General features: G+C 40.1%; 1 protein-coding gene across 3 annotated transcripts; it reads right to left on the bottom strand.

Moving 5' to 3' along the window:
• Positions 1-10,035: 10,035 nt before the first annotated feature.
• Positions 10,036-16,975, bottom strand: Mbd3l1 (methyl-CpG binding domain protein 3-like 1). Of its 3 annotated transcripts, none has more exons than NM_028557.3 (3): positions 16,901-16,975; positions 16,105-16,163; positions 10,036-10,771 (listed from the first exon to the last, which is right to left on the bottom strand). In NM_028557.3, exon 3 carries the CDS (start codon positions 10,751-10,753, stop codon positions 10,193-10,195), a length of 561 nt encoding a protein of 186 aa, NP_082833.1. In that variant the 5' UTR covers positions 10,754-10,771; positions 16,105-16,163; positions 16,901-16,975; the 3' UTR covers positions 10,036-10,192. The 3 variants fall into 3 exon arrangements, with proteins under 3 accessions (NP_082833.1, NP_001344347.1, NP_001344348.1); NM_001357418.1 differs by having other exon boundaries at positions 16,942-16,975; NM_001357419.1 differs by lacking the exon at positions 16,105-16,163.
• Between the last annotated feature and the right edge of the window lie 49 nt (positions 16,976-17,024).

Below are 17,024 nucleotides of genomic sequence, written 5' to 3'. Positions count from 1 at the left end.
TGTCATTCTTCAGAGACAGCAGAAGGGGTGAAACTGGTTATATTAGTTACTTTTCTTGCTGCTAAAGCAAAATATCTCACCACAGCTACTTAAAGAAAGGGTAAGTTTGGCTTACAGTTCCAGGGCAACATAGTCTTTTTATGGTAAGGAAAGCATGGTGGCTGGAGCAGGAACCAAGCGCTAGCCATCTCAGATTTCTCTCTTTTTTTTTTCTATTTTTTATTAGGTATTTAGCTCATTTACATTTCCAATGCTATACCAAAAGTCCCCATACTACCCACCCACTCCCCCTTTTTGGCCCTGACATTCCCCTGTACTGGGGCCTATAAAGTTTGCAAGTCCAATGGGCCTCTCTTTGCAGTGATGGCCGACTAGGCCATCTTTTGATACATATGCAGCTAGAGACAAGAGCTCTGGGGTACTGCTTAGTTCATATTGTTGTTCCACCTATAGGGATGCAGTTCCCTTTAGTTCCTTGGGTGCTTTCTCTAGTTCCTCCATTGGGGGCCCTGTGGTCCATTTAATAGCTGACTGTGAGCATCCACTTCTGTGTTTGCTAGGCCCAGGCATAGTCTCACAAGAGACAGCTATATCTGGGTCCTTTCAGCAAAATCTTGCTAGTGTATGCAATGGTGTCAGTGTTTGGAAGCTGATCATGGGATGGATCTCTGGATATGGCAATCAATAGATGGTCCATCCTTTCGTCACACTTCCAAATTTTGTCTCTGTAACTCCTTCCATGGGTGTTTTGTTTCCAATTCAAAGAAGGGGCAAAGTGTACACACTTTGGTCTTCTTTCTCTTGGGTTTAATGTTTTTAGCAAATTATATCTTATATCTTGGGTATCCTAAGTTTCTGGGCTAATATTCACTTATCAGTGAGTACATATTGTGAGAGTTCCTTTGTGATTGGGTTACCTCACTCAGGATGATGCCCTCCAGGTCCATCCATTTGGCTAGGAATTTCATAAATTCATTCTTTTTAATAGCTGAGTAGTACTCCATTGTGTAAATGTACCACTTTTTTTTGTATCCATTCCTCTGTTGAGGGGCATCTGGGTTCTTTCCAGCTTCTGGCTATTATAAATAAGGCTGCTATGAACATAGTGGAGCATGTGTCCTTCTTACCAGTTGGGGCATCTTCTGGATATATGCCCAGGAGAGGTATTGCTGGATCCTCCGGTAGTACTATGTCCAATTTTCTGAGGAACCGCCAGACTGATTTCCAGAGTGGTTGTACAAGCTTGCAATCCCACCAACAATGGAGGAGTGTTCCTCTTTCTCCACATCCTCGCCAGCATCTGCTGTCACCTGAATTTTTCAACTTAGCCATTCTGACTGGTGTGAGGTGGAATCTCAGGGTTGTTTTGATTTGCATTTCCCTGATGATTAAGGATGTTGAACATTTTTTCAGGTGCTTCTCTGCCATTCGGTATTCCTCGGGTGAGAAATCTTTGTTCAGTTCTGAGCCCCATTTTTTAATGGGGTTATTTGATTTTATGGAGTCTACCTTCTTGAGTTCTTTATATATATTGGATATTAGTCCCCTGTCCGATTTGGGATAGGTAAAGATCCTTTCCCAATCTGTTGGTGGTCTTTTTGTCTTATTGACGGTGTCTTTTGCCTTGCAGAAGCTTTGCAATTTTATGACGTCCCATTTATCGAATCTCGACCTTACAGCACAAGCCATTGCTGTTCTATTCAGGAATTTTTCCCCTGTACCCATATCTTCGAGGCTATTCCCTACTTTCTCCTCTATAAGTTTCAGTGTCTCTGGTTTTATGTGGAGTTCCTTAATCCACTTAGATTTGACCTTAGTACAAGGAGATAGTACTGGATCAATTCGAAATCTTCTACATGATAACAGCCAGTTGTGCCAGCACCATTTGTTGAAATTGCTGTCTTTCTTCCACTGGATGGTTTTAGCTCCCTTGTCAAAGATCAAGTGACCATATGTGTGTGGGTTCATCTCTGGGACTTCAATTCTGTTCCATTGGTCTACTTGTCTGTCACTATACCAGTACCATGCAGTTTTTATCACAATTGCTCTGTAGTACATCTTTAGGTCGGGCGTGGTGATTCCACCAGAGGTTCTTTTATCCTTGAGAAGAGTTTTTGCTATCCTATGTTTTTTGTTATTCCAGATGAATCTGCCGATTGCCCTTTCTAATTCGTTGAAGAATTGAGTTGGAATTTTGATGGGGATTGCATTGAATCTGTAGATTGCTTTTGGCAAGATAGCCATTTTTACTATATTGATCTTGCCGATCCATGAGCATGGGAGATCTTTCCATCTTCTGAAATCTTCTTTAATTTCTTTCTTCAGAGACTTGAAGTTCTTGTCATAGAGATCTTTCACTTCCTTAGTTAGAGTCACGCCTAGGTATTTTATATTACTTGTGGCTATTGAGAAGGGTGTTGTTTCCCTAATTTCTTTCTCAGCCTGTTTGTCCTTTGTGTAGAGAAAGGCCATTGACTTGTTTGAGTTAATTTTATATCCAGCTACTTCACTGAAGCTGTTTATCAGGCTTAGGAGTTCTCTGGTGGAATTTTTAGGGTCACTTATATATACTATCATATCATCTGCAAAAAGTGATAATTTGACTTCTTTCTTACCAATTTGTATCCCCTTGATCTCCTTTTGTTGTCTAATTGCTCTGGCTAGGACTTCAAGTACAATGTTGAATAGGTAGGGAGAGAGTGGACAGCCTTGTCTAGTCCCTGATTTTAGTGGGATTGCTTCAAGTTTCTCACCATTTACTTTGATGCTGGCTACTGGTTTGCTGTAGATTGCTTTTATCATGTTTAGGTATGGGCCTTGAATTCCTGATCTTTCCAAGACTTTTATCATGAATGGGTGTTGGATTTTGTCAAATGCTTTCTCGGCATCTAACGAGAAGATCATGTGATTTTTGTCTTTGAGTTTGTTTATATACTGGATTACGTTGATGGATTTCCGTATATTGAACCATCCCTGCATCCCTGGGATGAAACCTACTTGGTCAGGATGGATGATTGTTTTGATGTGTTCTTGGATTCGGTTAGCAAGAACTTTATTGAGGATTTTTGCATCAATATTCATAAGGGATATTGGTCTGAAGTTCTCTATCTTTGTGGGGTCTTTTTGTGGTTTAGGTATCAGAGTAATTGTGGCTTCATAGAATGAGTTGGGTAGAGTACCTTCTGTTTCTATTTTGTGGAATAGTTTGTGAAGAACTGGGATTAGATCTTCTTTGAAGGTCTGATAGAACTCTGCACTAAACCCATCTGGTCCTGGGCTTTTTTTGGTTGGGAGACCATTAATGACTGCTTCTATTTCTTTGGGGGATATCGGGCTGTTTAGATCATTAACCTGATCTTGATTCAACTTTGGTACCTGGTATCTGTCTAGAAACTTCTCCATTTCATCCAGGTTCTCCAGTTTTTTGAGTATAGCCTTTTGTAGAAGGATCTGATGGTGTTTTGGATTTCTTCGGGATCTGTTGTTATGTCTCCCTTTTCATTCCTGATTTTGTTAATTAGAATGCTTTCCCTGTGCCCTCTAGTGAGTCTGGCTAATGGTTTGTCTATCTTGTTGATTTTCTCAAAGAACCAGCTCCTCCATTGGTTGATTCTCTGAATAGTTCTTCTTGTTTCCATTTGGTTGATTTTGCCCCTGAGTTTATTTCCTGCCGTCTACTCCTCTTGGGTGAATTTGCTTCCTTTTGTTCTAGAGCTTTTAGGTGTGTTGTCAAGCTGCTAATGTATGCTCTCTCTAGTTTCTTTTTGGAGGCACTCAGAGCTATGATTTTTCCTCTTAGAAATTGTTTCATTGTGTCCCATAAGTTTGGGTATGAAGTGGCTTCATTTTCATTGAACTCTAAGAAGTCCTTAATTTCTTTCTTTATTCCTTTCTTGACCAAGGTATCATTGAGAAGAGTGTTGTTCAGTTTCCACGTGAATGTTGGCTTTCTATTATTTATTTTGTTATTGAAGATCAGCCTTAGTGCATGGTGATCTGATAGGATACATGGGACAATTTCAACATTTTTGAATCTGTTGAGGCCTGTTTTGTGACCTATAATGTGGTCAATTTTGGAGAAGGTACCATGAGGTGCTGAGAAGAAGGTATATCCTTTTTTTTTAGGATAAAATGTTCTGTAGATATCTGTCAGATCCATTTGTTTCATCACTTCTGTTAGTTTCACTGTGTCCCTGTTTAGTTTCTGTTTCCAGAATCTGTCCATTGATGAAAGTGGTGTGTTGAAGTCTCCCACTATTATTGTGTGAGGTGCAATGTGTGCTTTGAGCTTTACTAAAGTTTCTTTAATGAATGTGGCTGCCCTTGTATTTGGAGCATAGATATTCAGAATTGAGAGTTCCTCTTGGAGAATTTTACCTTTGATGAGAATGAAGTGCCCCTCCTTGTCTTTTTTGATGACTTTGGATTGGAAGTCAATCTTATCACATATTAGGATGGCTACTCCAGCTTGTTTCTTCATACCATTTGCTTGGAACATTGTTTTCCAGCCTTTCATTCTGAGGTAGTGTCTATCTTTTTCTCTGAGATGAGTTTCCTGTAAGCAGCAAAATGTTGGGTCTTGTTTGTGTAGCCAGTTTGTTAGTCTATGTCTTTTTATTGGGGAGTTGAGACCATTGATATTAAGAGATATTAAGGAAAAGTAATTGTTGCTTCCTGTTATTTTTGTTGTTAAAGTTGGCATTCTGTTCTTGTGGCTGTCTTCTTTTAGGTTTGTTGAGGGATTACCTTCTTGTTTTTTCTAGGGCGTTGTTCCTGTTCTTGTATTGGTTTTTTTTTTTTTTTTCTGTTATTATCCTTTGAAGGGCTGGATTCGTGGAGAGATAATGTGTGAATTTGGTTTTGTCGTGGAATACTTTGGTTTCTCCATCTATGGTAATTGAGAGTTTGGCTGGGTATAGTAGCCTGGGCTGGAATTTGTGTCCTCTTAGTGTCTGTATAACATCTGTCCAGGCTCTTCTGGCTTTCATAGTCTCTGGTGAAAAATCTGGTGTAATTCTGATAGGCTTGCCTTTGTATGTTACTTGACCTTTTTCCCTTACTGCTTTTAGTATTCTATCTTTATTTAGTGCATTTGTTGTTCTGATTATTATGTGTCGGGTGGAATTTCTTTTCTGGTCCAATCTATTTGGAGTTCTGTAGGCTTCTTGTATGTTCATGGGCATCTCTTTCTTTAGATTTGGAAAGTTTTCTTCAATAATTTTGTTGAAGATGTTTGCTGGTCCTTTGAGTTGAAAATCTTCATTCTCATCCACTCCTATTATCCGTAGGTTTGTTCTTCTCATTGTGTCCTGGATTTCCTGGATATTTTGAGTTAGGATCGTTTTGCATTTTCCATTTTCTTTGAATGTTGTGCCGATGTTCTCTATGGAATCTTCTGCACCTGAGATTCTCTCTTCCATCTCTTGTATTCTGTTGCTGATGCTGGCATCTATGGTTCCAGATTTCTTTCCTAGGGTTTCTATCTCCAGTGTTGCCTCACTTTGAGTTTTCTTTATTGTGTCTACTTCCCTTTTTAGGTCTAGTATGTTTTTGTTCATTTCCATCACCTGTTTGTATGTTTTTTCCTCTTTTTCTGTAAGGACTTCTACCTGTTTGATTGTGTTTTCCTGTTTTTCTTTAAGGACTTGTAACTCTTTAGCAGTGTTCTCCTGTATTTCTTTAAGTGAGTTATTAAAGTCCTTCTTGATGTCCTCTACCATCATCATGAGATATGCTTTTAAATCTGGGTCTAGGTTTTCGGGTGTGTTGGGGTGCCCTGGACTGGGCGAAGTGGGAGTGCTGGGTTCTGATGATGGTGAGTGGTCTTGGTTCCTGTTAGTAAGATTCCTACGTTTACCTTTCGCCATCTGGTAATCTCTTGAGTTAGTAGTTATAGTTGACTCTGTTTAGAGATTGTTCTTCTGGTGATTCTGTTACTGTCTATCAGCAGACCTGGGAGACAGATTCTCTCTTCTGAGTTTCAGTGCTCAGAGCACTCTCTGCTGGCAAGCTCTCTTACAGGGAAGGTGCGCAGATATCTTGTGTTTGGACCTCCTCCTGGCCGAAGAAGAAGGCCCAAAACAGGACCTTTCTCAGAAGCTGTGTTGCTTTGGCAGTTCCCAGAAGCTGTCAGCTTCTGTGGTGCAGACTCTCACCTGTGCAGACTAATTTCCTAAGTTCTGCGGAGTCCTGGAACCAAGATGGCACCTGCTGCTCCTGAGGCTGAGGCCGCCTTCCGAGCCAGGCGAGAGGACCTGTCCTCTGGTCCGGACGGTGGCCGGCTGTCTGCGGCCCGCCAAGGGTGCTGCCTCAGCAGCTCTGTGCCTCCACCTGTCCCAGAAGCTGTCCGTTTCTGTGGCGCACCCTCTCACCTGTTCAGACTAATTTCCTAAGTTCTGCGGAGTCCCAGAACCAAGATGGCGACCCCAGATGTCTCTTAAATGAATATTCTCTGAACCTATCTTCTGCAGGACTTCAACACAAATCCTTTTGGGTTATTACCCTCTTCCCCTTGTGAGTCATCCAAGATGGGAAGTAAATGAAGAAATTAATAAGTAGGTCAGAAATGAATGACTCCACAATCAGACTCAGATTTTGGGACCTGAACATTTTACGGAAGTCTGATTCCCTTAATAATGTCACAGTTTTCTAAAGATCATATCTGGTTTGAATGGAAAAAAAATCAATAAAATATTGGGAAAGATAATGATGGAAAAAGGCCAGTGATTTAATTTTTCTTTCTTTTTTTTTAATTAGATATTTTCTTTATTTACATTTCAAATGTTATACCCTTTCCTGGTTTCCCATCTTAAAAACACCCTTTCCCTATCTCCTCCTCCCTCCACCTGCTCTCCAACCCACCCACTCCCTCTTCCTAGTCCTGGCATTACTCGACACTGTGGCATAGAAACTTCACAGGACCAAGGGCCTCTCCTCCCATTGATGACCAACTAGGCCATCCTGGCTACATATGCAGCTGGAGTCATGAGTCCCAACATGTGTATTCTTTGGTTGGTGATTTAGTCCCTGGGAGCTCTTAGGGATATTGGATAGATCACATTGTTGTTCCTCCTATGGGAATGCAAACCTCATCAGCTCCTAGGTCCTTTCACTGGCTCCTTCATTGGGAACCCTACGTTCAGCCCAATGGATGGCTATGAGCATCCACTTCTGTATTTTTCAGGCACTGGCAGAGCTCTCAATAGAGAGCCATATCAGGCTCCTGTCAGCAAGCACTTGTTGGCATGCACAACAGTGTCTGGTTTTGGAGGTTGTGTATGGGATGGAACATCAGCAAAGTAGATGGATATTAAATTAACTCAAATCAGTGGCCTTCCTCTACTCAAAGGATAAACAGGCTGAGAAAAAAAAATTAGGGAAACAACACCCTTCACAATGGTCACAAATAATATAAAATACCTTGGAGTGACACTAACCAAGCAATTGAAAGACCTGTATGATAAGAACTTCAAGTCTCTGAAGAAAGAAATTGAAGAAGATCTCAGAAGGTAGAACGGTCTCCCATGCTCATGGATTGACAGGATTAATATAATAAAAATGACCATCTTGCCAAAAATAATCTACAAATTCAATGCAATCCCCATCAAAATTCCACCTCAATTCTTCAGAACTTTAGAAAGAACAATTTCCAAATTCATCTGGAATAGCAAGTAAATAAAATAAAATAAAATAAAATAAAATAAAATAAAATAAAATAAAAACAGGATAGCAAAAACTATTCTCAACAATAAAAGAACTTCTGGTAGAATCACCATCCCTGACCTCAAGCTGTACTACAGAGCAATTGTGATAAAAAAACAAACCAAAACAAACCAAAACTGCATGGTATTGGTACAGTGACAGGCAGGTAGATCAATGGAATAGAATTGAAGACCCAAAAAATGAACCCAAACATCTATGGTCACTTGATCTTTAACAAAGGATCTAAAATCATTCAGTGGAAAAAAGACAGCATTTTCAATAAATGGTGCTGGTTCAACTGGCGGTTAGCATGTAGAAGAGTGCAAATCAATCCATTCTTATCTCCTTGTACAAAGCTCAAATCCAAGTGGATCAAGGACCTCCACATAAAACCAGATACACTGAAACTTATAGAAGAGAAAGTGGGGAAGAGCCTCGAACATATGGGCACAGGGGAAAAATTCCTGAACAGAACAGCAATGGCTTGTGCTCTAAGATTGAGATTTGACAAAAGGGGCGTCATAAAATTGCAAAGCTTCTGTAAGGCAAAGGACACTGTCAATAAAACAAGGCAACCAACAGATTGGGGAAAGATCTTTACCAATCCTAAATCCGATAGAGGGCTAATATCCAACTTATGCAAAGAAGTCAAGAAGTTAGATTCCAGAGAACCAAATAACCCTATTTTAAAAAACTGGGGTTCAGAGCTAAACAAAGTATTCTCAACTGAGGAATATGGAATGACTGAGAAGCACCTAAAAATGTTCAACATACATAGTCATCAGGGAAATGCAAATCAAAACAACCCTGAGATTCCACCTCATACCAGTCAAAAAGGCTAAGAACAAAAATTCAGGTGACAGCAGATGCTGGGGAGGATGTGGAGAAAGAAGAACATTCCTCCATTGCTGGTGGGATTGCAAGCTGGTACAACTACTCGAGAAATCAGTTTGGCGATTCCTTAGAAGATTGGACATAGTACTACCTGAGGACCCAGCAATACCACACCTAGGCATATACCCAGAAGATGCTCCAACATGTAATAAGGACCCTTGCTCCACCATGTTCATAGCAGCCTCATTTATAATAGCCAGAAGCTTGAAAGAACCCAGATGTCTGTCAACAGAGGAATGGATACAGAAAATGTGGTACATTTACAAAAAGGAGTAATACTCAGCTATTAAAAACAATGAATTTATGAATTTCTTAGGCAAATGGATGGATCTAATGGATGGATCTAGAGAATATCATCCTGAGTGAGGTAACCCAATCACAAAAGAACACACATGATATGCACTCCCTGATAAGTGGATATTAGCCTAGAACCTTGGAATACCCAAGATACAATTAACAAACCACATGAAACACAAAGAGGAGCAAGACTAAAGTGTGGATACTTTGTTCCTTCTTAGAAGGGGGAAGAAAACACCCATAGAAGGAGTTACAGAGACAAAGTGTGGAGTAGATACTGAAGAAATGACCATCCAGAGACTGACCCACCTGGGGATTCATCCCTTAACTTGTTTTTCATCTTCATGTTCTCTAAACACAAGTAAACAATGTAGACTAGTTACACAGATGTCCTGCCTTGGATTTAACAGAATACATTAATGACATCTACACATTTTTATAATTTAAAAAATGCATATATTTGTGGGTCTGTTTATCCATGTGTTATGTCACTTCTATGCAGGTGCCTGCAGAGGCCTGAAGAGCATGTCAGATGCCCCAGAAACGATTGTTGTGTTGGGAGCAACCAGACGTGGATGCTGGAGATTGAACTTGGGTCATCAGGAAGAGTCCTTTGTGCTCTTAAGTTGACCTCTCCACATTTTAAAAATCCTAAGTGACAATAACCAATGGCTAATAATCAAACTGACAGTAATAGCACCATTGTAAACTTCCATTGGTGTTATTCTTTCACCTCACTCTACTTAAGCAGTTTTCTTTGAGAGTAAACACAAGGTGATAATTAAAATTCTATTTACAATTATCATAATATACTTATAGTTATACATTAATTAATAATTTCCTAAAGAAGCATAATTTAATTTTATTGAATCATGATTGTAGATCTGATTTTTAGTTGTGAAAATAACATCATATAGTGGGAGACACGATTTAGCACATGTTAAGCACAACAGATGGTAAACTCTGTATATGATCTCTTTGTTATACTGCCCCTATGGATTAAGTATCCCTTCCAAATCTGCATGTTAGAAATGCAATCCTCAAGTGTTTTGTAGCTCTATGAGTGGGAAGTTGTGTTCAATCTTCAGTGTAAAGAATGAGGAGGATAGAGTAAGAGAAAAAAGTAGTAAATTATCATTGGTATTTTTTGCATTGCATAAAGACTTTTAATAAAGTATTGGTGAGTTTAAAGTTTCAAGGTCTCAAAACAACAGCAAAAGATACTGCAAAGAGGTGTTAAAACAAGACCATGCCCCATTTTATCTGCAGTATTTCTCCCCAGCTCCGCCCCCCATTATGTTTATAAGTTTGCCTTCCTTGACCCCCTCACTGTCTCCATCTCACTTGCTAGCTTGTGTGCAATCAACGCCACTGCCAGTCTTTCTCTTGCTATTTTCACTTTCCTTTCCTGGTTAATAATATCCTGTTCAGTGACCAGAAATTCTTTGCAAAGGATCTGTGGGCCTGCTTCTGGAATCATATTTGCCAAATGTGAAGATGACTCAAGGGTGGGTACGGATGTGATGTCAATGCTGGTGGCTTGAGTGTCTGAAGCAGACGCAACTGTGTCTGTTGATGTAAGATCTTTCAAAGTCTTGGCAAGGTCTGAAGTGCTCAAAAGTTCTCCTGCACTGCTGTAGGCTTGGAGTCCTTGAAGTCTCTTCTGCCAGCAGGCTTGTTCTGGCTTCTCCAAGGTCTCCTCCCACTGATAGTATCTTACCTCATTGCCCAGGTGGGATGTGATTTTAGTGACTGGCCTCTTGAATGTATAACTAGACATCCTCAAGGGGATTGAAGTACTTAAACAAGGCTTTGATGGGTTTTCACAGTCACATTGTTTCCTCTGTGAAGTCTTGCCCATCTGACTCCGTTATTAGCCCTATAAGCATAAGTCATGAAATTGGATCAATGTGATAGAAGGCTGCCTTCTTTTATTACTCATGTAATACCTATCAATTTTTAACGCTGCTTGCAATATTCGCCTTCCTCCTCTCCCTCTAGTGATGCATTTGACCTGTATTCAGAAACATCAAGGAGATCTAAGTTGAGCACAGAAAGCTCAAAGTCAAAGCTCTCCCACAACTTGGCAAAACTCCCTTTGCTGGAGTGTATTTTTAGGTTTTTTGGCTCTACTGACAAGTGCTTGAGTCCTTACATTCCCTGCCATGATACACAGTCCCCAGTTTTCCTGTAAGTCTCTAATATTGTCATTCTTCTGTGTTATTTGACTATTTGACTATGAAGTTGTTATGAACCATTTGATTTTTATAGCTCTTTTAACACTTAAGTCAATAGTGAAATTAGATTGTAAGAGACAGAAGTTGGGAAAGACTGCTACAGAAAGTGTCTCCTGAATAAGACCGGGCCACTGTAATTGAACTCACACTAGCTTTAATTACTTGTACAAAACCTGTACAAAATTAGGCCAGGCAACATTACAGCACAGATGTAGAAAGAAGCTCATGGCAGCTGATGGCTAGTAAGGGAGGAACAGTGAGTTTTCTTCAGGGATGTGGCCCCGGGTGGGTTGCACCAGTCTATAGCCCTTCACCCATGCACATACTGGGAGCACTGATAAATTTCAGTAGGTTAAAAAAGGACAAATAGATGTTGGGTTAAACAGAGGAGGGTGTGAAGTAGAAGAAGGATATGATAAATACATTATATATATATATATATATATATATATATATATGAAACTTTCAAAGAATAATAAAAATAGTAAAATTACCAACAATATCACTCTTGAAGAATCACTATAAAACCTGAGATATATTTATCAACCCAAATGGTCATGTTAAAAATAAGTAATTTAGAAAGTTTATTCACACAGGAGCAGAAAAAGAAGGAAGGAGTGAAGGAAGGAAGGAAGGAAGGAAGGAAGGAAGGAAGGAAGGAAGGATGGAAGGAAGGAAGGAAGGAAGGAAGAAATATATTTACCCACTACCAGATTTTGATTTCAGTTTTATAGAACAAACAGCATTATTTCTCACTATCAAAAGCTGATTCCTAACTACTTATTTTCACATTATTCTTCTTGGTATGTTTATTTATTTTTATTGACACACATTAATTACACAAAGGAGCTTCACTGTGATATTTCCATATCAGTGAATAATATACTTTGATCATAGTCACTGATGCTATTGCTATTATGCCTCTTCTCCCTCCTCCTCTTCCCATTACCCTTCTACATCTCTCGTTTCCCTTTATCATGTCATAATCTATTTTATAGTTTAAAACACACTTTCTTTGTCAAGGTGACTCTCAAGGTGTGAAAGTCCTTGCTGCTAACCTGAGTGTGACCCACATGGTGAAGGAAAAAAAGCATCCACTCCCATGGGATGAACTCTGACCTCCATATGCTTGTCAAGGTACACATATCTAGAGCCCTCCCTGCCCCCACCAAAAAGAATACAAATGTCAAAACTCTTTAAATACATAGTTTCAACATAAGAGAAAATCTGGTATTTTGTCATTTCTTTTATAAGTATATGAGTAGAATGTGCATGTGCTTATGTGTTTGCATGTGTGTGTGTACCTACATGTGTGCCTTTGGAGGCCTGAAGTTCACATCAGACATCTTGTACAAGAGACCTCCACTTTATTTGTTGAGGGAGGTCTCTCATTGAACCAGATACTCAGTAATTTGAACTGTGTTGACCTGGCCCAAGAGATTTCAAATGAGAAGAATTTCAAAATGTGACATAAAGACGGTTTTTTGTGGTATTTTGGTGAAGAATGTGGCTACTTTTTGCCCTTGCCTGAAAAGTCTGCCTGAGGCTAAGGTGAAGAGACTCAGATTATTTGCACTGACAAAGGAAGTTTCAAAAAAGCTCAGCAGAGACTTTGTTCTCTGGTTAAGTCTTATGAAGAGAAGTTTGAACAAGCATGGCAAGCTTAGAAAAGAAAAATATAAAATGTATGGTTCGAATATTAAAGGGGTACCAGGAAGAAAATGGAGCAAAATCCTGTGTTCTAGGAGATAACAGATTAAGGGAGTGGAGCCTTGGAGCAAGATCCTCCCCAGCTAAATTTAGATCCAGGCATAGTGGTATACACCTTTAATCCCAGGAGATAGGCATGTTGATCTCTGTGTTCAAGGCCAATCTACAGAGCAAGACCCAGGATAGCCAAGTTTAGGCATTGAAGGATTTGAAAAACAGAAAGCCAGTGACAATATAATAGTACAAACGGGTCATATTCTAATTCCTGAAAGCAGCAGAACTTGGCAGCTTCAGCCATGTGGCTCTGGCTCTAGAGTTAAGAATGGAAGGAATTACTGGGACAATTGATGCTGGTTAGCTGGAGCTAAGAAATTAGCAGTGATTGTGAAGAGATGAGCATCACTGAGGTGAAATCTTCTGGGAAGTGTTTTCTGGGAGCACAAGGAAGCTGTGTTCCAGAGATAGCCAAGGTTGTACCTTGTGCTGCAGCTGTACTTGGTAATGTGTAAGAATCACCCAGCTGGTACTGGTTTTGAAGGCATGAAGGTGGCATGAAGAACAACTAAGGATTGGCACTGTGAGAGGTCATGGAAGGTCATTGGAGAAGGTATAGCCTCAGCTCTAGTTGATGGCCCAGGACTTAAGGGGTCATGCAAAGGATTTGAGGCTTGGCACTATGAAGAGAGCCTATGAAAGGCTATTGGTGAAGCCTAGTTGGAGTTTATTGGAGATGTCAGTATCATGGGGTGATCACCAAGAAGAGCAGCCTTAGTGAAGTGAATTAACCTGAGCTTAGAGTGCTACAGAGGGTGAAAGAAAATAAAACTTGAGACCTGTGATTCATGTAATTTATGTCAAATAGCCCAAAGAGTTGTTTGTGAGCTTTGAAACCTGGGGCTGAGAACATAGCAGAACAGGCCAGGACATGCCCGGGCAGGACCATTCCTGAGGCTGCTTGGCCATAAAGATAATGACTGGCCCGGTGCCTCCCTATCTCCTGCCCTTCTGACCTAAGTTAAATGTTATTTGCATGTACAGTCTGCTGATGTTTAAATAGACCAATCATGTGAAACCACGCCAATTCCTCCCTGCTGATGTTCAAATGAACCAATCATGTGAAACCTCGCCAATTCCTCCCCCAGCCCCAGCCCCTTTTCTATAAAAACCCCTAGCTTCCAAGCCTCATGGTCGAATCCACTGTCTCCTGTGTGAGATACATTTCAACCCAGAGCTCTGCCATTAAACTACCTCATGTTTTTACATCAAGGCGTTCTGTTCTGTTCTGTTCTGTTCTGTTCTGTTCTGTTCGTGATTCTTGGGTGCTGAATCGGGAATTGAGTGGGGGTTTCCCCACTAGGTTCTTTCAGGGGCAGAGCTGGAGAAGTGATGCTAGCCCTTAGGAGGAGTCCAAAAGATCAAGTGGAATCCCAGACACTGAAACAAGAAGCTGTAACATTGAAATTGCCTTGGAGACTCAAAAATGTTAAAGATGCCAGAGCCATGGGATACATGCTGAGGAAAGCTGCTAACAGGGAGTGGAACCAGCCCAGGAGAAAGCAGTTTATTGCAGTCAACAAAGATGAAAAAGGAATGGAGATCTGAAGACTGCTTTGACATCATCCATGGAGATGCAGAGTTTGGAGTTGGCCCAGCTGGTTTCCTGTCTTGCTTTGGGGATTACAGTTAATTAGTTGGATGAATCTCAAAAGAGACCTTGAACTTTGGACTTTTAATATTGCTGAGGCTGCTATAGACTATGAGGATTTTGAAAGTTGGACTAAATACATTTTGCATTATGCTATGTTTAAGTATGGCCCCCATTGACTCATGTTTTTGAACGAGTCTATGAGGGCCAGGGAGTGGAGTGTGATGTTTGTATATTCTCGGACCAGGGGGTAGCACCATCTAGAGGTGTGGCCTGGTTGGAATAAGTGTGTCACTGTGGGTGTGGGCTTTAGACTCTCATCCTAGTTGCCTGGAAGTCAGTCTTCTACTAGCAGCCTTTGGATGAAGGTGTAGAACTCTCAGTTCTGCCTGTGCCATGTCTGCCTGGATACTGCCATGCTCTCACCTTGATGATAATGGACTGAACCTCTGAACCTGTAAGCCAGCCCCAATTAAATGTTGTTTTTATAAGACATGCCTTGGTCATGGTGTCTGTTCACAACAGTAAAACCCTAACTAAGACACATGCATACTTGTATATCTATATATTCCTAAATATTAACTGGCTTTTATGTGGGTTCTGGGGATTCAAACTCTAATCCTCATAATTGCACAGAAGTGTTTTATCCACTGTGCCATCTCCTAAGCCTGGAATATGTCCTTCCAAATCTGACTTCTTTCCTTTAATATGATGATCTCTAGTTCTATCCACTGTCTTGCAAATGGCACAATATCATCCATTCTCCTTTATGGTCAGCTATGGAGGTCAGTTGATAGAGTGCTTGCCTAGCATGCAAAAAACCCTAGGTTTCATCTCCATAAAATTGAGTGTGGTCAGTAATGATAGGCATTTGGGCTATGGAGACAGGAAGACCAAAATTTTTAGGACATCCTTAGCTACACAGTGAGTTTGAGGCCAGCCAGGGCTACATAAATCCCTGTTTCGAAAATAAAAAATTCTAGTGTGTGTGTGTGTGTGTGTGTGTGTGTGTGTGTGTGTGTGTGTGTATAATTTTCTGTTTGTTTGTTTGTTTGTTTGTTTTGAGACGGGGTTTCTCTGTGCAGCCCTGGCTGTCCTGGAACTCACTTTGTAGACCAGGCTGGCCTTGAACTCAGAAATCTGCCTGCCTCTGCCTCCTGAGTGCTGGGATTAAAGGCATGCACCACCACGCCTGGCTCCTCATTTTCTTTATCAATTCATATGATGGATATCTTGACTGATTCTGCAGTTGGACTTCTGTGAAAAGTGTTCTTTCAGATTAACAAAGTGCATTCACAGATTAGTATAATCATGTGGTTTTTATATACACTGCATTATGATTAAAGATTTTAGCAATTTTACAATTTTAACATTTACCATTTTCTTGTGTTAGGAAGTTTCCAACTTTTCTTAGTTCTTTATGATATATATGGGATTTGGTGAATTACAGTCACCACTGTGTTACAAAATATAAGACCCTATTCTTCCAGTGTTAACTTTGGTACCCATTCTCCAAGCTCCCTCCTCCTGACACCACAGAAATACTTGCTTCTGTGGTTTGTGATCTCAATAGTACCATTGGTATTACTTTAAAAAAAAGTTTCCATTTATCTTACCTACCTTGTAAAACTTCAAATCTGGAAGACTGCCATCATCATCATACCACAGTTATTGCCAGTCTTAAAAGTTAGAAGAAAAAACCCACAACATATTATTTTGGTGCTATTATAAATATAAAAAACCTAAGACTAACATAGAAAAAGTCATAATGCCTGGGCATTTTCCTTTTATTTTTATTGTTAGTCTGTTGGCTCAGTGAAGTCCCCTTAAGCCTGTTTGACACTTTTTCAATTTCTACATTTTGTCATTTCCACTTCTAGTTCCACTTCCTGTTGCTTTGATAAAATACCTTGAAAAAAGCAATGGATGATAAAGGGGGTTAATGTGGCTTGCAATTCTAGATTGTAGTTCATTACTGCAAGAAGTTAAGGCACTTATTTACACCTACAGTCAAAGCAGAGAAATAAAACCCTTATACATTTATACACTCAAGTCCCCTCAAAACTTTCCCAGTACTTCATGAGAAAACTGTAAACTAGGCTGAAGTTTTAGGGGTCTAGTTGGCATAATTTCACATATCCTAATCTGTTTCTATTTCTTACAATTCTGTTGATATTTTCTATCTTCCAATCTGAGATCTCTCCCCCACACATCTTCCTGTTTAGTAACCTTATGCCTACAGTATACCAAGAAGTCCTTCCATCTTCAACGTCTCTTTTTCTAGGGAATCCTTCCTTTAGTATTTGATCATGTTTACATTTCTCTGAACTATATAAAAATCCCTTGCCTAACCTTCACTGTCCCTTCCTCTTAGCAGAAGGAGACAGCTGTATTATGTTTTTCTGTAACATCTTACCTCAAATCACTTCTGTATTGCGCTTTTCTGTAACATCTTACCTCTAACCGGCTACCTGGACTACTTGGAACCTTCACATGCTGTCATCATTCTGTGGCTCTTTCTCTTGAAAAGTCACAATGGC

Source organism: Mus musculus, chromosome 9 (assembly GCF_000001635.26).
Source record: "Mus musculus strain C57BL/6J chromosome 9, GRCm38.p6 C57BL/6J".
Taxonomy (NCBI): domain Eukaryota; kingdom Metazoa; phylum Chordata; class Mammalia; order Rodentia; family Muridae; genus Mus; species Mus musculus.
This window is presented reverse-complemented; position numbering and strand designations above follow the sequence as displayed.

Coding starts and splice junctions, on each gene's coding strand:
- Mbd3l1 (NM_028557.3), bottom strand. CDS start 10,753: ATGGGCAAGACTTCACAGAGGAAACAATGTGACTGTGAAAACCCATCA.